Source organism: Hakea prostrata, chromosome 3, assembly GCF_041222555.1.
Source record: "Hakea prostrata isolate BN-2017 chromosome 3, UWA_Hpros_2, whole genome shotgun sequence".
Taxonomy (NCBI): Eukaryota; Viridiplantae; Streptophyta; class Magnoliopsida; order Proteales; family Proteaceae; genus Hakea; species Hakea prostrata.
The window spans coordinates 75453610-75481576 of NC_142602.1; the positions used below are offsets into that span (position 1 = coordinate 75453610).

At 38.9% G+C, this 27967-nt stretch overlaps 3 protein-coding genes across 3 annotated transcripts in view; 1 reads left to right on the forward strand and 2 right to left on the reverse strand.

The window, feature by feature from the left end:
* Positions 1-17358, forward strand: part of LOC149023095 (chitinase-like protein) — a 28357-nt gene extending 10999 nt beyond the window's left edge. The window contains exons 3-5 of the mRNA XM_089150949.1: positions 10126-10259; positions 16014-16114; positions 16203-17358. Of these exons, the coding sequence (XP_089007075.1) occupies positions 10126-10259; positions 16014-16114; positions 16203-16381 (414 nt within the window). The 3' untranslated portion in view covers positions 16382-17358. The remainder of the gene's footprint in view (positions 1-10125; positions 10260-16013; positions 16115-16202) is intronic.
* LOC149023096 (PLASMODESMATA CALLOSE-BINDING PROTEIN 2-like) lies at positions 17109-20597 on the reverse strand. Its single transcript, XM_089147766.1, has 3 exons — positions 20102-20597; positions 19947-19980; positions 17109-17343 (listed from the first exon to the last, which is right to left on the reverse strand). The coding sequence occupies exons 1-3, from the start codon at positions 20415-20417 to the stop codon at positions 17109-17111; spliced, it is 585 nt and encodes a 194-aa protein (XP_089003892.1). The 5' UTR covers positions 20418-20597.
* A 1074-nt stretch (positions 20598-21671) lies between these two features.
* LOC149023097 (uncharacterized) lies at positions 21672-25722 on the reverse strand. The gene is made up of 2 exons (XM_089150950.1): positions 25110-25722; positions 21672-23393 (listed from the first exon to the last, which is right to left on the reverse strand). Exons 1-2 carry the CDS (start codon positions 25349-25351, stop codon positions 21974-21976), a joined length of 1662 nt encoding a protein of 553 aa, XP_089007076.1. The 5' UTR covers positions 25352-25722; the 3' UTR covers positions 21672-21973.
* Between the last annotated feature and the right edge of the window lie 2245 nt (positions 25723-27967).

The window sequence follows — 27967 nt, forward strand, 5'->3', positions numbered from 1 at the left end:
AAAGCTCAAGGTAAAGAACAACCATAAATGAAATGGAAGAAGACAATTCAGGAAGTTCAAATTCTAGTCCCTTCCTTATCTTCAATTTCCGAGTGGTATTTTCAAGCCTTCTATTTAACATTGTAACTTCACTCTTCTTTCTCATCTGCAACAACTGCCCATAAGCCTCTTTTCTTCTTCTTGCTTCTCTTTTGAAATTAAATATTTGCAATAAGTTCAATGTTGATGTTTAGAGGGAATTCCTACAGTACAATTATCCTGCTACATTTATAAAGGATTTTCAAGAATGCAATGGACTTCTTCAGTAAAAAAGATATTCAAATTATTCTCTATTTTCCAGGGAGTCAAAATAAAATAAAAATTAAAATAAAAATTAGATACAAGTAGTTGGGCATTTTTTTATTGTTTCATATGATGGTATGTAGTCAATCAGAGATGAATAAGAAACACCGTGCAAAGTGAATGTATTTGGGGAGAATTCAAATCTTCGATGGAGGATTACGGAATACTTTAGCAAAGACCATGCACATAAACTGTTCCAAAAATGCAGTAGCCAAGTCGAATAATCCAATCAACCAGAAAATGTTAATGCGTTCATGTAAATATTCCAGGGTGTTCCAATTATTTACTTCTTTTGCTTTCTAAAGTGGTTGTCCTTTCTTTCTTCTTTGAACTTAACCTTAAAATATTAGATACATATCCCAATTATTCAAGAAACCTGACATTGTTACCATTGTTATTATTATAGAAGCCCTCAATTATCCAAATGTCAAATTCTTTTAGAAATATTAAATTAAATTTATTATGCCACTCATTCCAGTCTTGTTTCTTCAGTTTCTCAAAAGTGTTTCCTTCTTCTAGTTAATACCAATACTACAGATCATGTTTACAATTGGCTGCACCAGATCCTTCAAACCATCTAAAGTTTAGTATCAAATACAATTAGAAAATATTATATGTTTTCAATAAGATTAGGGAAAGAATAACAAATACCTAGTGTGAGATATCACTTCATTCAAGGAAACCTAGATGCTGTTAAAGGATCATCAACTAAGGTGATCTCTCACTTGGAGAGATTCCCTCCATCGTAGGAGTTTCTTTTTTACAAATCCCAATTAACATAGATATCTGATAAGCCCCTTGTATCTAGGGAAGGAAACGATTGGAAGCAAATCCCTAAAATCTAGGGAAGGAAACAATTGGAAGATTGGAAGAGTCATATTACATTCAGGTTACTTTTTAGGATTAGATTTGAAGAGTCATATTACATTCATGTTACTTTTTAGGATTAGATTTGAAGAGTCCTATTCGAATTACTTTTTAGGATTAGATTTGAAGAGTCCTATTCGAATTGGGATGATTCTATTGATTAATACTGTAGGAACGTAATTGCTATAAATAGGGGGAAGAAAGATTAGAAAAAACAGGTTTTGAGTTATTGGGGAAGTTTAGGTGAGAGCTATTGCTCTTGGGTAGCCGTAGGATTCACCTACTACTAGTAGTGTGTTTTGTTTCTTGTTCAACTTTTATTCAAAGTCCATTATTATTATCATCTTCTTGAGTTATTCCATCTTTGTTAAGTTGCCTCATTCGGGTACTTAACAAATTGGCTTCAGAGCCAAACGACTCTAGCGTAATGGTAAAAAGCAGAATGGAACAGAGGGTAGAGGAATTAGAAACCATGGTTAAAGAGATTCAAGGTCAGGTAGGGCCTTAGCATATCAGATTGAAAAAGGGGAAAAATTCAGAGAGGAACTGCGATTTTTGTTCTCAAAAGGGAAATCAGCCGATATCCTAACAGCAAGTACTAGAGAAAAGCTTATGATAGAGTCCCTAGAGCATTAATTTAGCAAGTACTAGAGAAAAAAAGTGTTGCAAGTAAATATGTAGCTATAGTTAAGGATATGTATGATGGTTCGGTGACTAGTGTTAGAACTGTGGGGGGACAAAGTAATGAATTCCTGATAACAGTTGGGTTACATCAAGGGTCAACTTTAAGCCCATATCTGTTTGCACTGGTAATGGATGAATTAACCAAAGACATTCAAGATGAGGTCCCCTGGTGTATGCTTTTTGCGGATGTTATTGTGTTGATTGATGAGATCCAAGTGGGGATTAATACCAAATTAGAATCATGGAGAGTAGCTTTGGAATCAAAAGGCTTTAAACTTAGTAGATCGAAGACAAAATATCTAGTTTGTAACTTTAGTCATGATCGGGCAGATGATAAGGCAGTGATACTTGATGATAAAGAGATTCCTCAGAGTGATTGTTTAAGGTACCTAGGTTCAATCATAAGTAAAAGAAGTGATTTAGAGGATGGAGTTTTCCAAAGAATTAAAATAGGGTGGATGAAGTGGAGAGGTGCATCCGGGGTCTTATGTGATTGGCGTATTCCATTAGAGCTTAAAGGAAAATTTTATAGGACCGTTGTTCGACCGGCTATGATGTACGGTGCAGAGTGATGGGCTGTTAAAAAGAATCATATGGGTAAACTCAGTGTAGCAGAAATGAGGATGCTAAGATGGATGAGTGGCAAAACTAGGATGGATACGATAAGAAATGATCATATTAGAGTTGGTCTGAGAGTTGCTCCCATAAGTGATAAGCTTCGAGAAAGTCGTTTGAGGTGGCACGGCCACGTTCAACGGAGACCTATAAATGTCCCTATACGGAGAAGTGATATAATCCATATTGAAGGAACTAGAAGAGCTAGGGGTAGACCTAAGATAACCTTAGGAGAAGTGGTTAGAAATGATATGTTTAGCTTAGGCCTTGTATCTAGCATGGCCTCATACAGAACTGATTGGAGGGCAAGAATCCATGTAGCCGACCCCATTTAGTTGGGACAAGGCTTATTGTTGTTGTTGTTGTTACTATCCAAGCTGAGAAACAGAGAGAAAAATGCCCCCCCCGGGGGTTGTTAATTTGTAACATCATGCCCATGTTGGTGACATATTGGTAACTTTACCCTTCCATCATCTCTAATCAGTAGAGTTTAGTCAAGAGGGGGCTATTTGTGTAATTTTCCTTCCATATATATAGGTGTTGACTGATCTCATCAATCATTCAAGCATTACAGCATATCATTGTTCTTTTAACAAAAATCTTGTTCAAATTTGGACTTGTATTCAGTATGGCCTTAAATAGAGCTGATTGAAAGGCAAGGATCCATGTAGCTGACCCATTTAGTTGGGATAAGGCTTCTTGTTGTTGTGGTGATTGATGTAGATGTGTTGCAGTTGTCCCCAACACTTTGTATCATCAAGAACTGTAAGTGATTTCACCAAAAATCTTGGATTTCCCCCCATGCTAATGCAACACAAAGGAGGTTTAGATTAACTACCAATATAGTTTTGCTTGCAGGACACTAAAATGTTAAGTTAGTACTGTCATTTGACCCTGAAAAACCAGATTTTTTTTTCTTTGAAACATTTGTATACCTAGAGTTGACATGGTTTTGTCTTCTACTTTTCAAGAATCTGAAAATTTCTGGGAAATTTCAATCATTTCAACCGAAATTGCAATTAGGTTCTTAAGAGTCCTAAGTCCAAACCTCCAAGTGATATAGCTCTTGAATGGAATGCTTGTCATCATGGAAAGTTTGCATCCCTAGGGAAGCTTCTACTCGAGTATGGAAAGCTTAGTTGGGTAATATAAAATTACTGTTTCTTGATAGGTCTTTTAGCAAGGTTGCAGAAACCATGATCGGAGAGTGTTTCTGGAAGATGTAAGAGTGGCTGTTACTTCGTATACTGGTCCTTTTGGAACCTCAAATAATACTAAGCTAGAAGTCAGGGATTGCTTTCAAAGCATAAAAATCTTTGAAAATAAAGTCCCAAATTGCTTTGAAAAGGTTGCAAGTTGGCGTATTTTCTCCTGAGGAAAAAAGAACCTAGTTGGGTGTTAATCAGTTGGATCTTCTCGGAGTGATAGCTAGGCTCTCGGGCACAAAGCCCTCTGTTGTAGAGTTTGTTTGTTTGCTTCTGATAAGCCCCTTGTATCACGAGTCTACACTCGATAGCGTGGAAAGCAAATCCCTAAAATCTAGGGAAGGAAACGTTTGGAAGATTTGAAGAGTCATATTACATTTAGGATTAGATTCGAAGAGTCCTATTCGAATTACTTTTTAGGATTAGATTTGAAGAGTCCTATTCGAATTGGGATGATTCTATTAATTAATACTGTAGGAACGTAATTGCTATAAATAGGGGGAAGGAATAGTAGAGGGGACAGTTTTTTGGAGTTATTGGGGAAGTTTAGGTGAGAGCTATTGCTCTTGGGTAGTCGTAGGATTCACCTACTGCTAGTAGTGTGTTTTGTCTGGAGATTATTTGATTCAATGTTGCTATTATCGTTGTGAGTGAATTTATTCATCGTTTTTTAGATCGGGGTCTTATCAATTTGGTATCAGAGCCATCGATTCCAAGGGAATGGTAAAGAGCCGAATGGAGCAGAGGGTAGAGGAATTGGAAAGTATCGTGAAAGAGATTCAAGGTCAAGTTTGACTCTTGGCACAACATAGAAAAAGGAGAAAAGGCGAATGACGATTTCAGAGAGGAATTAAGGGTCATGCTGTTGAAAGGAAAATCAACAGAGGTGCATACCTTAACGCCTGAGGTGAATGAAAACAAAGGAACTCCAGATTACAGCGAGCGAACAAGATCAAACCAGAGAAATCGAGAGACTTCCTTCCTAGACATCTTGAGATGCCGATTTTTATGGGGGAAGATCCGATGGGGTGGATCGCACGGGTTGAGAGGTACTTTGACCTGTACAAAATGAGCGATGTAGAGAAACTCAGAACTGCAACTCTTTGTTTTGAAGGTGCGGCACTGGGATGGATACGCTTCCGAGAATTGCAGCAGCCATTGTCATCATGGAGAAACTTGAAAGAATTGATGATCCATCGATTTAACTCAGCACAGCTGAAGACTCCCCAAGAAGCGTTGATTAATCATAAGCAAAGTGGGACGTTTGCAGCATATAGAGAAGGGTTTGAGAAATTAGTAGCGGCAGCCAGAGCGGTAGATGAAGAATGGTTGAAAGGGGTGTTTTTCGCTGGTTTAAACGAAGAAGTGAGGGCGGAGGTACGATTATTTGGCCTCACCAAATTGGGCCAAATAATGGACCTAGCCCAAGACGTGGAGGACAAAAATAGAGTGGGGAAAAATAAGAAATCTTTCTTGGCCCAGCCCACTCAATCAGCCCAAAATTTAACCTCACATTTTATTAACTTCAGCCCACCCAACACCAATATTAGAGGAACCAATACGGTTCAGGGAACCGGAATGAACCAAAGCTTTAACAGCTCGGTTCGCCCAAACCAAAGAAGTGAACCCTCGTCTTCTTCTTCACAATCTCGACCTGCAACCACAGCGGCGACGGTGAACTCAGGACGCTCATGATGGCTATCCTAGGAAGAAATCAAAGATAAAATGGACAAAGGGGTATGTTTCAGGTGTGACGCTCCATACTCCAAAGGCCACCGATGCCCTCTAAAGCAACTAAGGTTGCTGTTACTCCACGACGATGATAATCCAGAAGTTGCAGCAGCGGAAGGAGTGATCGATGACGACAATACGACGGTCGAAATGGAGCCAGTGCTCGAGACGGAACTCTCGCATACTTCTTTGGTGGGAATTGATTCACCACATACCCTGAAACTAACGAGACAGATAAATGGCTGTGAAGTCATCATTTTGATCGATTGTGGTGCAACGCACAATTTCGTCGCTCAAGAGTTGGTGGAGCCGTTGGGATTGGTAATCCAGAAAACAAAATTTCAGGTTGCTTTGGGCAATGGAACGATTAGCAAAGGTACGGGGATCTGTCGACAGATTCCGATTCAATTGGGCGGTGAGGTCTTTGTACAAAATTTTTACCCTTTCAATTTGGGTAGCATTGATATAATCTTGGGCGTAGAATGGTTGCAGACACTCGGGGAGGTGCGCAATAATTGGCGTTTGAGAACCATGAACTTTGAGTGGCAAGGACAACCCGTGAAACTAAATGGGGATCCGACCTTGCTGCAATTGGAAACATTGAAAAATGTGCTACATTCTATTCAAGCAGGCGGTGATGGCTACTGGCTGCAGCCTCAGCATCCCGACAGAGACGATATAGAGGTACACCAGAGTACAACAGTATCAAATTTATTAACCGACTTTGCTTAACTATTTGCTGAACCAACTGAACTGCCACCAAGAAGGAAGCAAAACCACCGGATATGGCTAGCCGAGAAAAGTAACCCACCTAATATTCGACCCTATCGTTACCCACACTCTCAAAAAAACGAGGTCAAAAGGTTGGTACAGGAAATGCTAATAGCAGGATTGGTACGGCTTAGTGTGAGTCCTTACTCCAGTCCAGTTTTGTTGGTTCGAAAGAAGGATGGCGGATGGCGTTTCTACGTGGATTATCGTGCCCTGAATAAACTCACAGTTCCTGACAAGTTCCCCATTCCCGCAATTGACGAACTGTTGGATGAGTTGGGCGGAGCCACAGTGTTCACCAAACTTGATCTGAGAGCAGGATACCACCAGATCAGAATGGCGGAAGGTGATGAGGAAAAGACGGCTTTTCGTACCCATAATGGGCATTACGAGTTCCTGGTGATGCCATTTGGGCTTTTGAATGCTCCGACCACATTTCCATCACTCATGAATGAGGTATTTCGAGAACATTTGCGAAAATTTATTTTGGTGTTTGACGATATCTTGGTGTATAGCAGGATCATGGATGAACATGTGGGTCATTTGCGAACCACCTTTATACTTCTCACACATCACCACCTCATTGTCAACAAAAAAAAAAAAAAATGCATGTTTGGGGTTGCTACACTGGAGTATTTAGGGCACATCATATCTAAAGACGGAGTTGCTGCGGATCCACGAAAGATCAAGTGCATGGCGGAGTGGCCCCAACCTGCCAATCTTAAAACCTTGCTAGGGTTTTTAGGTTTAACCGGGTATTACCGTAGATTTGTCCAAGATTATGGAAAGATTGCCGCTCAGCTTACTAACTTATTGAGGAAAGATGCATTTCAGTGGAGTAAAGAGGCAACAACGGCGTTTAACGCCCTCAAGACAACAATGACAACCGTTCCAGTATTGGTTATGCCAGATTTCACAAAGGAGTTTTTGGTGGAGACTGATGCTTCAGGTTTTGGGCTGGGTGCGGTTTTGATGCAAGATGGCCACCCCATCGCCTACTGGAGCCAAGTGTTGTCCCCTCGTGCACAAACCAAGTCGGTCTATAAGAAAGAACTAATGGCAATTGTGCTAGCTATCCAGAAATGGCGTCACTATTTGATAGGGAGACATTTCAAAGTACGAACTGATCAAAAGAGTCTGAAATATTTGCTGGAACAACGCATTGTGTCTACTGATCAACAAAAGTGGGTCTTAAAGCTTTTGGGATTTGATTTTGAGATATTGTACCGACCGGGCAGCGAAAACAAAGCCGCCGACGCTCTCTCGCAACGGTCAGAGGATGATAAGCAACTTCTCTCTATGACAACAGCAACTTGGCAGGAAAGTGAGGGTTTAGATGCGGCAGTTCACGCCTCAGAGCGTTACTAGAAGATTATTCAGGCCTTGCTGAAAGGATCCCAAGACTATCCTAACTATCATCTCCAACAAGGAACATTACTCTATAAAAACAGGTTAGTCATCCCTGAAGGATCCCCCCTAATTCCCAAATTATTGTCCGAATATCACTCCACCCCAGTTGGTGGGCATTCAGGGTTTCTGCGGACCTACAAGCGATTGACGGCTATGGTCTATTGGGTGGGAATGAAGGCTGCTGTTCGAGACTTTGTGGCTAGTTGTGATGCCTGTCAGCGCAGTAAGTACTTGGCTATGAAACCCGCAGGTCTCCTTCAACCGCTGCCAATTCCGGAATGCATTTGGGAGGATATTAGTATGGATTTTATTGGCGGCTTACCCAAGACTAAGGTGGGGACACAGTGCTGGTGGTAGTGGATCGTCTCACCAAATACGCCCATTTCCTTGCTCTTTCACACCCTTACTCTACTAAGGAAGTGGCTGCATCATTCACTAGGGAAGTTATCCGCTTGCATGGATTTCCGCGATCCATTGTCTTAGATCGCGATCGTGTCTTCCTTAATCACTTCTGGATGGAGTTATTCAAGCTAGCAGGCACCCACCTGAAGTATAGTAGCGCCTATCATCCACAAACCGATGGCCAAATAGAAGTGGTGAATTGCAGCCTTAAAATTTACTTACGCTGTTTCTGTGCTCGCCAACCAAAGGATTGGATTAATTGGTTACCTTAGGCGGAGTATTGGTACAACACGACATTCAATTCAGCCACTAAAATGTCTCCATTCCAGATGTATATGGCCGTGAACCGCCTTCACTTTTGCGTTGGGAAGATGGCCGGTCCAAGGTTGATGATGTTGATGTGTTCCTTCGTGAGCGAAATTGAGTATTGGATGATCTCAAATCTAACCGGGTGGCCCAAGAACGGATGCGCGCCACCGCTGATCCCAATCGCCGGGAGGTGCACTACAGGGTGGGGGATGAGGTCTTTCTTAAGCTCTAGCCTTATCGTTTTCAGAAACTTGCTAACTGCCCAAACGAAAAGCTAAGCCATCGTTTCTACGGGCCATACCAAATCATAGAGCAAGTGGGGCCCGCGGCTTATCGGTTACAGTTTACCGAGGGGACTCGCATCCACCCTGTGTTCCACGTTTCGCAGTTGAAACCAGTAGTTGGTCAACACATGGTCCCCCAGCCTCTTCCCTCATGTTTGGGAGAGAATGGCGAGTTACATCCCACACCAGAACAATTGCTCAGCATTCGCTTCTCTGCCCAGGGGTTTTTGGAAGTTTTGATTCAATGGAAAGGACTGCCTCCTTGTGAAAATACTTGGGAAACTTATGACGAGATGCAGTCCCACTTTCCAGATTTTCACCTTGAGGACAAGGTGAAACTGTTGGAGGGGAGTATTGATAAGCCCCTTGTATCACGAGTCTACACTCGACAGCGTGGAAAGCAAATCCCTAAAATCTAGGGAAGGAAACAATTGGAAGATTTGAAGAGTCATATTACACTTAGGATTAGATTCAAAGAGTCCTATTCGAATTACTTTTTAGGATTAGATTTGAAGAGTTCTATTCGAATTGGGATGATTTTGTTAATTAATACTGTAGGAACGTAATTGCTATAAATAGGGGGAAGGAATAGTAGAGGGGACAGTTTTTTGGAGTTATTGGGGAAGTTTAGGTGAGAGCTATTGCTCTTGGGTAGTCGTAGGATTCACCTACTGCTAGTAGTGTGTTTTGTCTGGAGATTATTTGATTCAATGTTGCTATTATCGTTGTGAGTGAATTTATTCATCGTTTTTGAGATCAGGGTCTTATCAGCTTCCTTCTTTTTTTTTTTCCTCCCTTCTTTAAATACATCGCATGAAGGAAGAGCATGCAGCTTCTTACCTAAGAAAAAGGGTAGGATTTTTTCAGAAACTCATACATATTTCACTTAAACTGAAGTAATGCTGTAGCATTAGGTGAGCAGTTAAACACTCTCATGATTGGGAAACATCATTAGGAGATGAAGGATCCAAATATTGATCGTTGCCATCTGATATTGAAAGCCATCATCTGTTCACTATCAAAGTAAGAAATAACCATGTAACTGTAGCCTTCTTCTAGATAGAAAGGAATGTTTAGCTTGTGTTTGCACTACAACACATATATGTATCATCAGACAATATACTGGTTGATATTCTAAAGATTAGTGAATGTGGATCTACTTGCATATGGCTTATGGCATTTCTTTATCATTGTGCCTGTATCATCCACATGGAAATTGACATATTACCATATAAGTGTACCAAAGGAGATAGACACCTATCAAAGATATTAAAAAAAAAAAAAAATTTAATTAATTAATTTAAAAAAAATAATTAATTAATTTAAAAAAAAAACCAGGAATGTTAAAGAAGATTTTCTGTTTATTGAATTTTTTTATTTGGATTGATTTTCTATTTCCAGTGCCTGGAAATTTCACTAATTCATGTGTGCATCCAACTTTGAGGTCTCTGAATCCTCTAGCTTTTAATGACTATAGATTCTCTCCGTTTGTTCTTTACTCCTAGGCAATGGGGAGAGCTGCAACTTCCCTTTCAAAGTTGGCAGATACAGCCCGTGAGGAGCTTCCCAGTACAATGGCTGCAATTAGGCTTTCAGGAATGGAAATTAGTGATCTTACACTAGAACTGAGTGATCTGAGGTAATCTACAGAGTTCTTAATGGGCTCTCTTCTTTGTCGTAAGTGAGCAAATCAGTTCAGTTGTATGCTGCATCCATACTCTAGGGCTAGACCAGTTCTTTAATTTTTCTGGATTCTACAATTGGTGTTTGATTTTGGTTACCTTCTGCAATTGGTACTTTACTCTGTTTCTGAGATTTCTTCTTAAAGAAGATTCATTGTATTTGCGGTTGGTTTGGATACATTTTCTGGGTTATTACTGAATTTATCTCTTGGGTTGAAGTTTCCTGAAGTATATCTAATAAATGTGGGTAGTCTGTGACTTTGTGGTTAATGTTTGAAAATCTGTGGGTAGTCTGTGACTGAAGCTTGAAATACGTATGGGTAGCCTATCGTTGATATTTGAAAATCTGTGGATAGTCTATAGTTGAAAGTCATTCTTATTTCTGTGGTTTGGAGTAACTTTGTTTGGATAATAGGGGAAACTGAATCTACAACCAATAAAAGTGCCATGACTGAAATTATTTCATCATATTCCCATAGGTTGATTGAAAAGAAATTAGAAGGTGCATCAAACTTTCATCAATGGAGAGCTATAATAAATGTAGTTGTCACTAGATGTGAATAACTAAATCATTTGACCAAACCAGTCCCTAAAGGTGATGATAATTGGGTGGTTACTGATGCTCGTATGCTTGCACTGATGTTTTAACTCATTGGCAAATCACATTGTTGACCTTGTAACCCACTTGGAGATTGTTAAGGACTTGTGGGAGCATATAAATGTGTTAAATTCTAGTCAGAATAATCTACCCAGAAAATATGATTTATCATAGGAGTTTATTGTGTTTGATAAGAAACGGTAGGGATCTTACTCAATAATTTGCAAACTTCAAAAGAATGTATGAAGAATTAAACTCTATTCTACCTATTTCTTTTGATGTGAAAATAATGCAAAAACAAAGAGAACAACCTCCTTGGTAAGTTTCTTGGGGGGCCTTGGTAAAGAATTTGATGCTGACCTCAAATTCTTGGTAGTGATTAGGATCCCACTCTAGTTGACACTTCTTGGAGAGTCTTACGTGTTGCTAAAGAAAGCCCTCACACCACTACATATAGATCTGCTCTTGCCACTATTTCCTGTAGTACCTCAGGAGGGGAGTATGCAAGATAGAGTCGTGGAATTAATCCTGGAAAAATTTTGGTTCATAAAAAAACTCCTAATTCTTTAGGACAAAGTAAGACATGTCATCATTGTGGACGTCTTGGCCACATTCAGCATTCTGTTTGAATCTTCATTAGAAACCACCACATATTCCAAATGTAGCCACCACTCTAGAGTCCCCACCTACAACCGCTAGAGTTCAACTTGAGGGTAAGATGGTAAAAATGTCCGATGAAGATTATTTTTGCTTTTCTTAGTTTTAGGCTACTTAGTTATAGCCTTCCACTGCCACCCACATCCCACCCTTAAATTATTGATTCAGAAGCATCTAATCACATGATCGGGGCCACGGGTATCTTTTCCTCTTTTAGTCATCTTGTTCCACTATTACATTAGTTGATGGTTCCCCTACCAACGTTAAAGGAATGAGCGCTGTCAAACTTATTGATTCTCTCCCCTTATCTTTTGTCCTTTGCATCTTTAGTTTCCTTTTCAATTTATTGTCTTTTATAAATTCATTACCACATATAACTATTATGTTATCTTCTTTTTTTCTCCTCTTTTTCTCTTTCTGACTTTAGACTATTCTAGGATCTTATAGATGAAGAAGATCTTTGGTAGAGGCTGTATGTCTAGAGGTTTGTACTTGTTCGAGAATACTTCACCTATTGCTTGCTCTAATCTCTCCATTCCATATCAAATCCATTGTCGGCTGTGACATCTTTCATTAGAAAATTTAAAATTGTTAGATAATATTTTTCATGCTCTTTCTAATTTAAATTGCGAGTCTTTTCAGTTGGGAAGCTTCACCGTATGAGCTATCCCCCTGATGTTTTTAAATGGCCTGACCAACCATTTTCTTTAGTTCACTCTGATGTATGGGGACCTTGTCCAACTACGTCTAATTTGGGCTTTTGATGCTTTGTTACTTTTGTGGATGACTATTCTCGAGTTACTTGGATTCACATAATAAAAAATGGTCAAAATTATTGGATAATTTTGTGAATTTGTGGCTGAAATTCGTACTCAATTTAATGTTCCATTTCACACTTTTCCTAGTGAAAATGGAAAATAATATATTTCTAACCCGTTTCATACTTTTATGGTTTTTAATGGAATTGTTCATCAATTTTCTTGTACTAACACCCCTTAATAAAAACGGAGTTGCAAAACAAAAAATACACGTAATGGAGGCCACCCACTCTCTTATTTGAGATGAAGGTCTCCAAATTCTTTTAGGCTAATGTTGTTTTGATTGGCTCTTATTAATGGTATACTTTCTTCTATATTGCAGGGTGGGTATTTCATATTCTTTACTATTTCCGTCTTCCCTTTATTTGCTTTATCTCCTGTGTTTTTGGTAGTGTTTGTTTTATTTATGGTCATCATCTTAGGAAGTCTAAACTTGATTCTTGAGCTCTCAAATGTTTGTTTGTTTGTTGGATACTTGAATATTTTGGTACTCAAAAGGGTTATCGTTGTTATTCTTTTGACTTATGCAAAAATTTTGTAATTGTTAATGTCTATTTCTTTGAATCTACTCCTTATTTTAATGAACCTATTAGTTTAATTGAACTTATTGAAGACCTTTTTGTTATTCAAAGTCTGTTTTCTTAGGGTACAACTTTGCCACCCGCCACACCACTAGCAATCACCAAAGTTTATGTTTGTCATCTAAGAACGGTTTGTTGCCCCTTGCTCCTATGGACTCTACCTCATCATTGTCTTTGTCAAGAAAGCTTGAGGTAGTTCCCCCTTCATCCGATCGTTGTCCTTTATGAAGGTACACATAGTTGTGCTAAATACCTTATTTCTAATTTTATTCCTATGTTGGTTTATTATCTTGCTTAACCACTCCTCTGTCCACTGTCAAACAACATCCATTACCTAAAATTTTTCCAAAGCTTTGTCTGATCTAGGGTGGATTGCTACGATGACTGAAGAGTTAATGACCTTAGAAGATAATCAAACTTGGGACCTTGTTTCTCTGCCCTCAGGAAAGAATGCTATTGACGATCCATGGTTCTTTGCATTGAAGGTTAACCCTGGTGGTTCTTTAGCTCGGCTAAAGGCAAGACTTGTTGCCCAGAGTTATGCCCAGGTGTATAAAGTTGATTATTTAGGGCACTTTTTCACCTGTTGATAAATCTACTTTTATTCGTGTTGTGGTTTCTCTTGCTGTTACCATATCATTGATCAATATATTAGTTAAATGTGAAGAATGCTTTCCTTTATCATGATCTTTATAAGGAAATATATATGGAGCAACCTCCTAAAGTTTGTTGCTCAAGGGGAGCAAGGTAAGGTTTGTTAAATCGAAAGGTCACTATATTGGCTAAACAATTGCCCTGAGCATGGATTGGTCGGCTCACTACAGTCATGTTAGAATTTGGGTTGACACAATGTGAGAGTAATCATTCTGTATTCTTTAAACACTCTTAACACGTGTAAAGTATTTCTTGTGGTTTATGTGGATGACGTTATTATCATTACATGGGATAATTAGTTGGGAATTAAAAGACTGAAAATATATTTACGATAGATTTTTCAATATAAAGACTTGGAAAATCTCAAGTAATTTCTAGGTGTTGAAGCCACTCAATCAAAGAAAGGCACCTTTTGGTCTTCAAAGGGAATATATAATTGATTTACTTTGAAACAGGTGTGCTAGGGTCAAAACCTTCAGATACCCCCATGAAACCAACTTAATGCTTATGCCAAATGATGGGACTTCTTGATAATCCTAGAAAGTATCAAAGATTTGTAGGAAAATTAAATTATTTGACTGTAACTTGACCTGATATTGCTTTTCTAGTTAATGTGGTGCGTCATTTTTTATCCACTCCTCGGATGTGTCACTGGGATGTTGTTATATGAAGCTTGAGATATCTTAAGAAAGCTCCTAGACATGGGCTTTTGTATAAACATCATGGACATAGGCATGTTGATGGTTCTTCTGATGTAAACTGGGCTAGATCTCTTGTTAATAGAAGATAAACGACAAGGTATTGTAGATTTGTTGGTGGAAACCTTGTATCTTAGAAAAGTAAGAAACAAACAGTAGTGACTATATCAAGTGTAGAATTAGAATATCGTGCCATGGCACATGTCGTGTGTGAGCTAATATGGATAAGACAATTACTTAAAGAACTTGGGTTTTCTGATGAATCACCCATAAAATTGTGTTGCGACAGTGCGACAACTGGGCTATTGTTCACATAGCTTCCAACAGTCTTTCATGAAAGCATTGAGCAAGTTGAAGTACACTGTCAATTTATTCATCAAGAACTACAATAGAATGTGATATCTCCCAGTCATGTCAGTATAGGAGAACAATTAGCACACTTTTACTAAAGTTCGGGGGAGTACGGGGGTTGAGTGTATTTGTAACAAGTTGGGAACATTTGATGTTTGTTCTCTAGCTCGAGGAGCAATGTTGGAGGGCATTTTAGGACTTGATTTGGGTATAATTTGTGTTGTTGCACTCCTTTCATATGTTGAATTCGACTATAAGTCTGACTGTTTTTCTTATAAATAAAAGTGCAGTTTGATGGAGTTCCTCACAATGATTAAGGCTCCTCTCAATTCTATCGCCATCTCTTCTCTCCCCTGTTCTGTGTTCTTCTTCCTCTCGACTCCTTTGGTTTGATGCAGTTCATAGGAGGAACGGATAACGAGGTTTCACGGGTGAAAAGTAGAAATAATCAATTCTCTAAAATTTCAATGAAGTTATTCTCTGACTTGCTTCAAAGAGGGGAGTAGACATCAAGCAATGTTCTAAATATCATGAAGCTGATAAAGTTATGATCTATGGGAATTTTGAGTTTGCTAGATGAAGACTTTTGTGAATTATAAAGGAAGATGAGAAAGATGAGAAAGATGAGAAAGAGGAGGCCATGATTTGGATTGAAGCTTCATTCTTTCGTAATACTTTAATTAGATAAGAAAAATTGATAGATTATAGATAGGAAACTAACTCTAAGGTATATTTGGAACTAACTGACTATAGTCCTAATCAAAATGGGATTCAAGTCACACTTCAAACAAATCTACCATCGTGAATTAGCAGTGGAGGTCTTGGGTAAGTACAGGGAGAGGTTGTGTTTGATCCACCTACCTCCAACCTCTCACAGTGTTATTAATAACTGAGCTCTCATAGGTGCCAAGACAAGTGGTTTCTGACTTCCCATCTGGCTCTCAGATCCAAGGGTTGATATGCTGATCTGAGCTGTTCTGAGCTCTCATAAATCTTGCAAGTGTTAGTTGTCTTTCTTTGCTTGTGGTTGTCTCTGAATAAACTCCTTGTTGAAGTGCTCCCTTCAAGTTATGTGAAGGGAAACTTATGTTGTCCAACACTGATGCAAGGAGTTGTTCTGTCATGGCTTGGAACCTAAAACTACCCAAAATGTGCATTGCTTCTCTACAACAAAAGTGCAAACCTGTCTTTCTTCAGTAGATTGAAACCTAAAATACCAGGTTGAAGCTGTGACTAAAGCCCTATTCCTATTCATCAAATCTTCCAGTAGCTATTGGGGAGTTGATATAAAAATGCTTTGTACCTAATGTGTGTTTATATCTATTTATTTATTTATTTATTTTTGACTGCTCAGCCAAGAGATAGCTGATGGGGTTAGCAAATCTGCTCAAGCTATGCAAGCAGCAGAAGCTGGAATTCGACAGATAGGTTCCCTTGCCCGGCAGCAGACAATCTGTATGTTAACGCTTGCTAGAGCGATCTTGCATTGGTTTTGGACTACCCTTGTGCTGAACTGATCATTTGGCTTGTTTATGATATGCAGCTATTATACAGGAGAGGGCTAGTTTGCCAATAATTTCTTTGCAACCAGTTGTTGCAGGAGCTGCAAAGAAGACGTCACATGCTGTTGGCCGGGCTACAAAGACATTCATGAATATGATCTCTCGAGGTGAATTTAACCCTGGGGATGAAGATAGTGGGATTGATAGAGTGGAAATGTAACCTGCAATATAATGTTGGTGGGTAAAGATAAAAGGATAAGAAGTAAATATTCTAGAGATGTTAGTTAGTTCACATCAATCCGTGTTTACTAGTTTGTTTCTAGGCAATGTAAATCCTATTCCAAGAGACAACATTCCAGACCCATGTCAATAAAATTATGTTGCCATGGCAAAAGAAAAAGAGATTCTGTAAGCTATTCGCTTTGGTTGTTTGCCTGCTTGGGCGCTATCCTGTCTTCTGAGAAACTTCATTTGAGTTGAAATTTGACGTACTCCAATATCCATAGGTAGACATTAAGGGCTTCTGTTATTGAATCAGTAAACAGAAACTATCAGTTTCAGTCTTAATGTATGATACTTAACCTTTTTCTTTTCCTTTCATTTAATATATGTGCATATTTAAAACTGTAAAACACCAATAGAACACTGGAATTGGTGTACAGCTGAGGGAATTATTGGTATATGTCCATCAAAGTCGATTTAAATAAAGATTGATTCTGTTGGTTTTTGAATCAAAATTTTATTGGAATGGCTGCCCTATGCATGACCTTTTAGAATATCTACAACATAGGTAGACAGGGTATAAATTATTTGTGACAACAGAGATGGGAATAATGTGTCACCAGCAAATAGCTAGGCCCGAGCATGGAACAAAAATGAAAGCAAGCCTTTCTACAAAGAAAATTTAATTTTACATGTTGTAGCTGAACACTGACCACTACATTACATTACATTACATAGCATGGTGAAAACAAAAGTGAAAGTAGTAGTAAGAAAGAGGAATGCAAGACGATGGCAATGGAAGGCCGAAAAGCAGCTCCGTTAGAGTTCAAGGATGAAGATGAACTCGGCCCAATGCCGAAGAGAGGTGTAGTCGTTGATGGCGTGGTTGTGGTGGGAGTTGTCGGCGTCGTCGTTGGTGTGCTGGTGGGAGTGGTGGTCGATGTATTTCCTGCAGCCGCGCTGCCATGCAAGAAATTCAAGTTATTTATTATGCAAGCAGCTAGGGAATTAGGGAGGGAATTGAAACATGTAAAATGATCAAGCAACCTTGCAAGAACCACCACCAACCTACAATTATCATCTTCACCAACAACAGCATTTATATAGATACAATATTTAGATGCCAGACCAAATAGCTTTTTTCCAATATTTCTCTCTTCTATGTCTCATACACAAGAAACACAAACATTATTCCAAGGAAAATAATACATTTTTAACAATGACGACGACATCAAGCAAGCAGCATCTTTTGAGGGATTAACTAAACTAGTATTATTTATTCATGAATTAATTAAGAAGATATCTAAAAAGAATTCTTTTGAGAAAATGCTCGATGATATATGCAGCAGCAGCTGGTCCCCTGGACTATATATGTATTTTGAGGGGGCGTGATGCATGGACCGGTAATTGTATTATTTTTTTATGTGTTTTTGTTCGGCGGCAGGTAAGACCGACACCTCTTAGTAAAAAGGTCGTAGCTAGATTCCATTTCTACCTACTTGATGATATAACAAAAATAAATTGTTCCCAAAAAAACAGAAATTAATTGACTAAGAAATATCCATTGGGTGATTATAGTAGCTTCTTTTGGTTTCCGTCAAAAAGGAGTTGGGGGGAAGAAAGATAAAAAGAAGTGGCTAACCTAGAAACACGCATCTCACCACCTAAACTTGTGTATGAAGTGTCTGGATCTCTAGCATAAAAAACGAATCTTTGTCTAGCAGTGTTTGTGTTTGTTTTAAGTATTCATGTACCTAATTAAGCATGCACAGATCCATCCAGTTGTTTATTTATATCTAAATATTATGTAAGTTAGAATGTCTAATCTGCGGGTGTGAATACACAAAACCAGCCTTCACTCTTCAGTGTAGGGGTGTCAATTTATAGTCCGAACCGTACCGGCCCGAACCAAACATAAATGGGTTCTAATTGGTCTAAGAGTTGTGGAGCCCGCATCAACCCGAAACCGAACCGCAACCCGTTATAACTCGTTTTATAATTTTACATTAAATAGTATTTGAATCATTATATAACCATTAGGTAGTTGGTATAGACAAATAAAAAAATTAAGCATGAATTGAAAGATCAAATAGTCATTTTACTACTTAATATCTAGGTTCTTGATTTCTATAGAATGGGTAGGTTTTTTTTAATGAAAATTGACCAATAGCAACTTTGCTTTTCATATAATTTTCATCTTTGTTGCAAGATGCTCAATTGTTTCTTCTTGTTTTTTTTTCTTACACACCATAAACCGTTAGTCAACCCGAATCTAAACTGTTAATTAGCCCGAATCCAAACCACACCAAATCGAAACTGGCCCGAAACTATTATTTTGCTAATGGACCGTGTTTGGACTAGGTATTTTTCAGCCCAAACCGCACCGTTGACACCCCTACTTCAGTGTGAATAACTGCTAACTTGGTGTAGTTGATATACATAAATGGTTGACCAGCTGAAGCAGACTGACTCACACAGTCACACTCAAGGAATCATCATTTTCTATGAACAAGCAATTAATGCAGAAGAAGATACATACCGGATTGGGTTATTGACACTTTGACAGGGACATGCCAGCTGCTTCGAGTTTGATTTTTTGGCCACCTAACACTAAATATGACTCGATTTCGAGTCACTAGTTCTACCTCCTCCTTCTCTACTCTACCAGAAGAAGAAGAAAAAATAATGTTCAAAATTTGATTACTAACTAATAATAATTCTTTCTAGTTGAACACCGGAAGCATAAGGACCACAATCACTACACCATGCCAAAAAAAAGAAAAGAAAAAAACCTAGTTAAGAAGAAGCCAAGTAGGGTATGGTTTTGAGGAAAGAAATTAAATAACCCTACATTATCAAAGCTGTTAGCTAGTACGTCGTCGAGCATGGGTGAGGATTAATTAATAATCAAGAAAAAATGAAATTAATTCTCAAAGTACGTACAGTGTTCACACACCTAATTATTCCCATGCAAGTCGAAACTCGAAAGGTCATGGAAAAACCAACAGAAAAGAGCAACATACATTTATCGATGATCGATCAATCATTGATTTCAAATACGACCTCCCCAAGTAGAAGATACTAGCTATATATCTAGTAGCTCATAATTGAAACAGTAACGACTGACTGACACTATACGACCACAGAGATTGTCTTTACTGTGCAGATACGATCGACCTCCCCGAGATCAAATTAAGCAACAAGTCAATGGTACCTACGTTGCTGGGTCAGGTTCATGCAGCTCCTCCTGATCATCGATTTTCACTCACCACTCACCAGTAATATATACATATATTCTACTCTAGAGAGAGAGAGCTTCCATGCACCTCGATAGAGAGAGAGAGAGAGAGAGAGAGAGAGAGAGAGAGAGAGAGAGAGAGAGCTGTTCTTGCATTACTTAATTGGTTAATTCCTAGCTTAGCTCTGCTTTTCCTTTCCTTTCATATATGGCAAAATAATTAAAAACCAGAAAAGAAATAAAGTGGAAACAACAACAAGACATGCAGGAGACAGATTTTGGTAAATAATAAACAAACAAAAGTGAAGAAAAGGATTACTCATACCTTGGAGAAGATGGGTAAACACAAGATCCATAACCTGCACGCGACACAACAAAATTAATTTTTTTAAATTTAAAAACACCGGCAGCCCAGTGCAGGGCAGAAAGAAGGAAAGAAGGAAAGAAGGAAAGAAGTTAGGAAGGAAGAAAGGAACGTACTGGGATCGGAAGTGGCAATGGTGGCGGTGCCAGCGAAGTTGCAGGAGCCAGTGGCCTGTCCCATGCGCTGGTAGTAGCTATTGAAGGCGTACGAGGCGTGTGATTGCACCGTGTTCGGCAGGTAGCACACCCCGTTGGCCTGGATCGTGCTACAGTCCGCAACAGAAGAACCACATGCGTAGTCCAACCCCGTCTGCAGCGCCTGATCGCTTGCGCTACTTATCGCCACGCACCACGTCTGCGCCTCCACTCCTCCTCCTCCTCCTCCGACCAAACCCACCACCACCGCCACCATCACCACCGCTACTCTTTCCATTGCCTCCAACACCAGTTGCTGACTTTGACACCTTCTGCACTAACCAAATTAAGCACAGAGAACACAGCTAGCAGCTCTATCTTATGGAATGTGTGTTAGTGTGGGTGTCTAGCTAGTAGCTTCTTTGCTCTTCATTTGCACTTTTCACTGTTTGGGATTTGGAATTTATACTTGGTTCCCCCTCCGTTGCCATTAATTTACAATTACATATATAGCTAATAATAATTTTATATGTTGTTGTTGTTGTTGAATGTGAATGTGGTAGAACTGTAGAAGTACAACTACCGACTTTTTTTTATTTAAATTCATTTATTTTTTTCTAAAGTGCCGTCCACGTCCAAGTGAGGCGGAAGATACATCACATCATGCATCTTCCTAAACCGCAATTATTATATTATCTTTATAGAAAAGGGTGCAGAAATACTGTTTCATATTCTTGTTCATTTGAAAATTTAAATAAATGAATAAATTGTTTAATATGGTTCAGAGAACCTTGTTCTGCTTAATCATATCGCTATAAATGGCGACTCTTTATTTGTTTCCATGCATCCAAACCCACATCATGTGTTATATTATTGGCTCACCATCTTTCCTTTTTTATTTATATATTTTTTGATATATATATATATATATTGAAAGGGAAAGGATGCTCTGCACAGGTAGGGCAGTCAACATCCTCTCATCGACTGTTTTCAATTATTCATTTTGTTACTTAAATAAATAAACAAATATTCTCCCGTGGAAGACTAATGAGAAAATCCTCAAAGCAACATGGGAGGTGTTGTTGAATGAGGCAGGCAACTTCCATGTTAGCTGTAATGTGTTTGTTCCACACTTTACCTAGTTTTACCACACATTCATTTTAACATTTTCAGTTCAACAACACGCAGCTTTTTCATACGAAAGTTCTTGCAGACCTATTCATCATGATGATTTAATCTATTAGGCTTTTGGCTTCATGTCTTCAAGCATTTTCTTTACTTCCACCATATATGATTCATGCTAATGTGAATGCAGCAGTAGTCAGTAGATATATGCATGCAGTTATTAAAAGTGCCATTCCTTGCAATGCATCTTCTTTGGTTCAACAAACACAAGGCTGCCATTCACTATGGGGTTGTTTTTTGCAAGTGTTTACTAATAACATCAGGCTGAGTACCAAGTTTAATCTGGTAATGTAGAATGACACATTACCAGATTCTGTAAAATCAATATATGCAGACAAGTCTTGCATGTAAAATTTAAGTCATCATAAATGACCAATAAAGATTGAGAGCCTGTAAGATACTATAACTTAAATGGTAATGTCAACAAACAGACTATTTTGAGCAAAGATGATACAATGCTAATGAGATATGTACCTCTTCTATTGAGCGAAAAACTTCTTATTCACCTAGTGTTCTGCACATAGAATAAACAAGAAAAAGTAGACAAAGTGTATTATGTGAAAACATCCAGATGATACAAGGTAGCTAGGGTATCATTCGAGATGGATATCAGAGGATTCTTGACAATTTCCATCAGTCTTCCCAGTTGTTATACCCTGTGAGGTTTGATTAAAACATCCATCTTGGAGAATTAGAGCAGACAGCACTTTGGCGGGGTTTGTTCAGCTGCTCTGAATTATTACGCTTCTTCATGACTGAGGAAACAGTGGGGCTGAAGTATTCATGGCTCCGCTGAGATGTTGCTCCCTGTGAATGTATTTTCCTGCCCTGGATGAAGCTTCGGTGATTATCCAGCGATGCCCTGCGTGCAACAGGATTTCTTTGAACAGTATTCCATCTGTTGTAACTTACACAGCTGTGGCTCCTCCCCACTTGTTGAAACTTTTCAACCTTAGGGCTCGGGTAATTTCGGCTCTCTGCTGTTTCGGCTGAATACATGGTTTCCCCCTCACTGCTATAGCCAGTACGGAACTCGTTCCCCTCATTCTGCCAACCTGCAACTTCTATTGGAGATGAACTGGACTCGACCTCACTGTGGTCCCCATTAACAGAACAAGTTGATATTACAGCATCCCCACTAGGACCAGGTGAGGCTCTTCCTTCAACTGGACCGTTTCCTCTCAATGCAGTTGTGGATGCAAGTTCTGCAAAACAATTTCCATTGGAGCTAGGTGGCATCATTTTAATGATCTGTGGCAAGACTATAGCTCTGGGGGCAACTGGAGGGAAATTAATATCCAGAAGCTGGATTTGGGGTTTTTCCTTCTTTTGAACAGGTGTTGAGATCAATCTTGGAGATTCATAAATCTCAGGAGTTGGAATACCCTGCTCATGAATAGTAGAACACACATCAGTAACTGGGATGTCCTCCTGGAATACATTTGCAGCAGCAGAACAGCTAAGTCCTTGCTGATTTTGCTGCCCCGATACAGTGTGTGATGATGTCGAGGTGTCTTTTTTTTCACCAACCGTTGATTTAAATACCTGTCGCATTGTGAAGGAAGCACAGGAATGTTCACTCTTATGCCCTGAGGACATCAACCGAATGAGTGGTAGCCTTGGCTTGTTCACTTCATCCAGGCTGCCCTCCCAGTGCTGGTATAACCAATCACAGATAATGGGAATGGGGATGCCAAATTGCATAGCACCATCCTTCTTCCATGACGATGACGAAGATGATGAGGTTGATGCAGACTTGGCAGTTGGAGATGTAGCAAGCTTCATAGGATCGCAAACCATGAAAGCAAGATTACCTTGGGCATCAAAGCCAGCAGACCCAGGGCTCCATGTTATTCCATCCGTTGATACTTTTATGAGATTATCAGTAGCTATCACCACCTTTCCCTCACCTACTGTCAAGTCCCTCTTGTCCGTGTAGCCTAGAAGATAAACTAAGCTGCCCAAATCAAGACTTGGATTCAAGCAGGTCTTCAAGCACTGAGGCTGATGCCCTTGGGTATTTGAGTCTCCGTCAGTAGAATCTAAACCCACAATGGTAAGATCAAGGACAGAGCTGCTAATGAAGAACCTGCAACCCGATCAGACACAATGAGAAAAAAATGATAAATATGCATGGTTATAAGTCAACATTAGGTCTGGCAAGCTAGTACTTGTGAAGACTAACTGTTGATAAATCTGAAGACCAAGCTTGGTGCCTCTGTTTTGTACAGCATGCAGGTGCATTCTGCAAAAGGCAGGGACACTACAAAAGGGAGTGATATAGAATCAGAGGCTGGAAAGAGGAAAACCATGGAAATAGGACCAATTGGACAGCAATGGACCAGGCCATCTCAAGCCAGCCCATTCAGTTCAGTTCAGATGGTCTTTTAGAAGGGTCAAAACACTGTTCACATCACTATTCACGTGAACAGGATCACAGCACATCATTTTGGCATATCAGAAATGTTCAATAGAGGATTTGTCAGGCCCAAGATCAGATTACATGAAGATTTTATTCTTGAGAGATTTAGGACTTCAGTTTATTATACTTTTGTCAAGTCCAAATTACTATACTTTTGTCTTCATTAGTGTATTGATTCCTGGTTGCAATCAATCGTCCGCTGTTTATCTGGTTCGAGATCAACTCTTGCATTAGGTAGACTTATCAGCTGCACTAGTATATGGCCTTTTTGAGGCTACAAATCAGGATTTTGATGTATCTGGCAAGCCAGTGCTTGTGAAGACTCAGTTGTTGATTTTTGGATACATTATTACCACAACCTACTAAACCATGGCTCTGTTATCTAATTCATATGCTGGTACATGTATCTAAAAGTCCTCTCATCTACTGTTTATTGTTTTGATGATCTACCTAATGTGATGTATGTAACCTCTTTAGCTCTCATGGAATTACAATAAAGTCACGAGGTTGGTTGTACTCAAGAGACTCTATGTAACTCTGCCTTTTAATCTAATGTAGTGTTTTTTAATTTCATCAAAAGGAAATGTCAAGATCAGGTCAAACACCACTCACAGTGACTTGTGAACATATTTTACTTGGAAGAAGCCTCCAATTCCAGCAACATGCTTGGTTGTGAGATCAGATTAACATCATCAGAAGTATGCTCAACTACAGATTGTTCATGCTGTTATTCATCTACAACCCCTTGTAAATGTACTAAAATCTCTCACTCGCTTTTCTTTCTAAGTTTACAAACGCAAACTTTATCAATATGGGGTAACGCAAGCGGTAGCTTCTTATTTATTTATTTGGGGTTGTGCGAGTGTGTGTTGTGTTTTTTTATTTATTTATTTTTTTTTATTTTTTATGGTTGGGGGGTGTTGGAGGAGAAGAGAGGGTTGGTTGTTGTGTCTGATGTTTGACAGATCAAAACCAACCAGAGTTGAAAGCAAAATTTAGCAACAAGGGGTATGTGTGACTCGACCATTTTCAAAAACAATCAGAACCAACAGGAGCTAACATCAATTTAACTTTATATTTGCATTATCTGAAGTAGACAAATCTGCAGATACACTTCTGAAGTAGAGACCAGAAGAACATCATGTCCATGACCGGATTTAAGTGAAGACTCCCCAGGTTCACTATTACCTCAAAAGTATGGATTTTTGGTTTACCAAGTGCAATGCAAAGAGAGAACATGTTAGGGTTCAGCTAATTGATACAGCAACAGCCCATCACAAATAGCAAAATTCAGAGACACTGAATTTGGATCCTATCCACCAAAACAGACTATGGGAAGAGTTAACGACCCACATTAAGGATGCAAGCAAATGAAAGCCATACCTGTGAGGGAAAAGCTTAGCAGCAATACGGTCCTGCAACCGGATCTCCAACCCATCAGCTGCCGACACCGAAGGAAGGTTAACGTGGGTCGTCAACAACAGGTTCCTATGGATGAGAAAACCAGTCCCACCACCGACCCTCGACATGGCCGCACCTTTATTGCAGAAAATGCTCCCTTTCATCCTCTCGGACTTCCCTCCTCCATTACAGAAACACCAAGAAGCCTCCCCCAAAATCCTCATTGCTTCTCTCTTCACGGCCTCTAAGCCCTCTAAGATCTCAGATTCGGTAACCAACCCTTGGATTTCACATTTACTATTACGTTTCAAATCTCCAACCAATTACTTCAAATCCCTCTGCTCTGTTGAAAAACGTCTTGAGTAAATGTAGCTCTCATAATAGACACAGAGAAAGGGAGAAAAAGAGAAATATGCTTATGGAATTAAATGGCTTTAAAGGAGGAAACTTTTATGACCAGTAATTAAGAGAAAACCCATGTCCGATTGGTGAAGCAGTCATGTGTTTGCGTGTGAAGATCGAAGAAGACAACGGAAGAGAAGACTGGAGCCTGAAGAGGAGGGAGTGTGTCTCTGTAAGATGAAGTGCAAAAATACTAAAGGCAAAAGGGCTTAAAGATGAATATAATTTTTTGGGTGAAACTGAGAAATATTCAAATTTAAACCTATAGAATCAGCAAAAGAGAACACTTTTTTTTCCTTTTTGGGTGAAGAAAAAGAGACTACACTATGTCTTGCTACATAAGGTGCTGTTGTATATATCTACCTAAGAAAAAAATGCCGTTGTATAAATTACGTTGTATTACCCTTAAAAAGAAAGTATCAGCTAATTGCAAGAATGGTCTTGGTGGTTAAGTAGTAGTTTTGGAGCTTAAAGCAATTGGAGATGGTATTTTGCTTTTGACTTCGATGGAAATTTTAAATTAACAAGTCAACTCTAATTGCATGGAAGCAATTTCAGCTTTGCAGGATCGTTCTTCCTCCTTATATTGGAGGAGTATTGGTCTTCTTACTAATATTAGGAAGTTTTTTTTATACTAAACAAAAGCTTGATGTTACTAATATTTGGAAGTTGTCCTCTTCTATTTATCATGTTTATTTTCATTTTGCTCCTAGGGAAGGAAACCTTTTTGCAGATTTTTAGCCAAAGGAGTAGCAAAGCTCTCTTTGGTTACATCTTGGTTGCATCTTCTACCTCCGTTTATGGTTGACTCTTCTTTATTATTGACCATTAACACTGGTTATTACTCTCCTGCAACTATCCAAGAACACATTTTTTCTTCATCTTCTGGGAGCATTTACTCTTCCTTACGAGGATTATGTTCAACAGAATCTGACTTAATCATTGGAGGTGGCTTCCCGTCCCCAGAGGCGGCCTACTCTCACTTTGCATGTTTTTCAGAAACCAAGAATCATGTTCACTCCTTGAACGAACCAGTTGGAACACAAGTCAGATTTTGGAGCAACACATCTCCATTGACAAGCAACACTAAATCAAACTCAGAAAAGCAATAGTTGTAGATTCATGATTAATGAAAGGAAGAAATCTCTTAAAAAAAAAATTCTTTTCCTAAATGGAAGTAGATCACAAAAAAAATTGAAATAGAAGGATGATGGCTTCCTTGGAAACTTCTCGATTTTACACTGATAATGAATCTCGTAGGTTAAATTTAATGGAGACAATTAATGTATTTTGGCAATGGGATCTAACACTTTGGTTCAGGAGAGAGTTATACTCCAGTGAATTGGTCGAAAGAACCACCACGATTGAGATGAACGATCGTCACCTTGAGAGGAGGAGGGAGATGACACTCTAACCTGGTAACCCCCTCTTATATATCTGTATGGTTTTTCAGAAGAGAATGAGCTGTCAAGCAATGGGAGCAATGAAACTAAAGTAATGAAGAACAAAACCTTTGCCATTGTTTCTAGGGTATTGGAGCTTAAGGGCTTTCTCTGCTAGTAGGGGTGTCAATTAATAGCCCAAATCGTTAAAACCGAACCGCACCGGCCTGAACCAAACCTTAATGGGTCGTAATTGGGCTGAGAGTTGTGGAGCCCGCACCAACCCGAAACCGAACCGCAATATGTTATAACCCGTTTTGTAATTTTACATTAAATAGTATTTGAATCATTATATATTTTTTTTTTGGTAAGATTTGAATCATTATATTATCATTAGGTAGTTGGTATAGACCATTAAAAAAATTAAGTATGAATTTAAAGATCAAATAGTCATTTTACTACTTAACATCTAGGTTCTTGATTTCTATAGAATGGATGGGTTTTTTTTTTAATGGAAATTGACCAATAGCAACTTTGTTTTCCATATAATTTTTGCTTTTGTTGTAGGATGCTCAATTGTTTGTTCTTGTTATTTTTCTTACACACCATAAACAGTTAGTCAACCCGAATCTAAACCTTTAGTTAGCCCAAACCGAAACCGGTTCGAAACCGTTATTTTGTTAATGGGCCGTATTTGGACTAAGTGTTTTTTAGCCCAAAACTGTTAGGCCCAGCCCGAAATCGCACCGTTGACACCCCTAGCTGCTAGCCTCGCTATGTTAAATGGGGTTGGTATCCAACTTGGATTTTAAGTGTGGTAGTATGGGTAATAAAGTCATCTTAATTAATATCAAGATGAATAAGTAATAATATTAGGATTTATTAATTTTAAATTTAATAATAGAGTTAACTTTTTAGGGGTGAATTTGTAATTGATTGTTTTTCAGGGATAATAAATTTAACTGGTTGCAATTCCAGGGTGATTATAGGGAAAAAATCGTCTGCTTCTCTGTCGTGCACAGCAGTGCACCACCACAATGTAACATGTGGATTATA

What these genes read in the sequence shown, in the direction of transcription:
- LOC149023096 (XM_089147766.1), bottom strand. Translation starts at nt 20,417, where the DNA reads ATGGAAAGAGTAGCGGTGGTGATGGTGGCGGTGGTGGTGGGTTTGGTC. An exon ending in CATTGCCACTTCCGATCCCA is followed by an intron (nt 19,981 to 20,101) that starts GTACGTTCCTTT and finishes TGTCGCGTGCAG; the next exon opens with GTTATGGATCTTGTGTTTAC. An exon ending in GTTTACCCATCTTCTCCAAG is followed by an intron (nt 17,344 to 19,946) that starts GTATGAGTAATC and finishes CTTGCATGGCAG; the next exon opens with CGCGGCTGCAGGAAATACAT.
- LOC149023097 (XM_089150950.1), bottom strand. Translation starts at nt 25,351, where the DNA reads ATGAGGATTTTGGGGGAGGCTTCTTGGTGTTTCTGTAATGGAGGAGGG. An exon ending in GCTAAGCTTTTCCCTCACAG is followed by an intron (nt 23,394 to 25,109) that starts GTATGGCTTTCA and finishes ATCGGGTTGCAG; the next exon opens with GTTCTTCATTAGCAGCTCTG.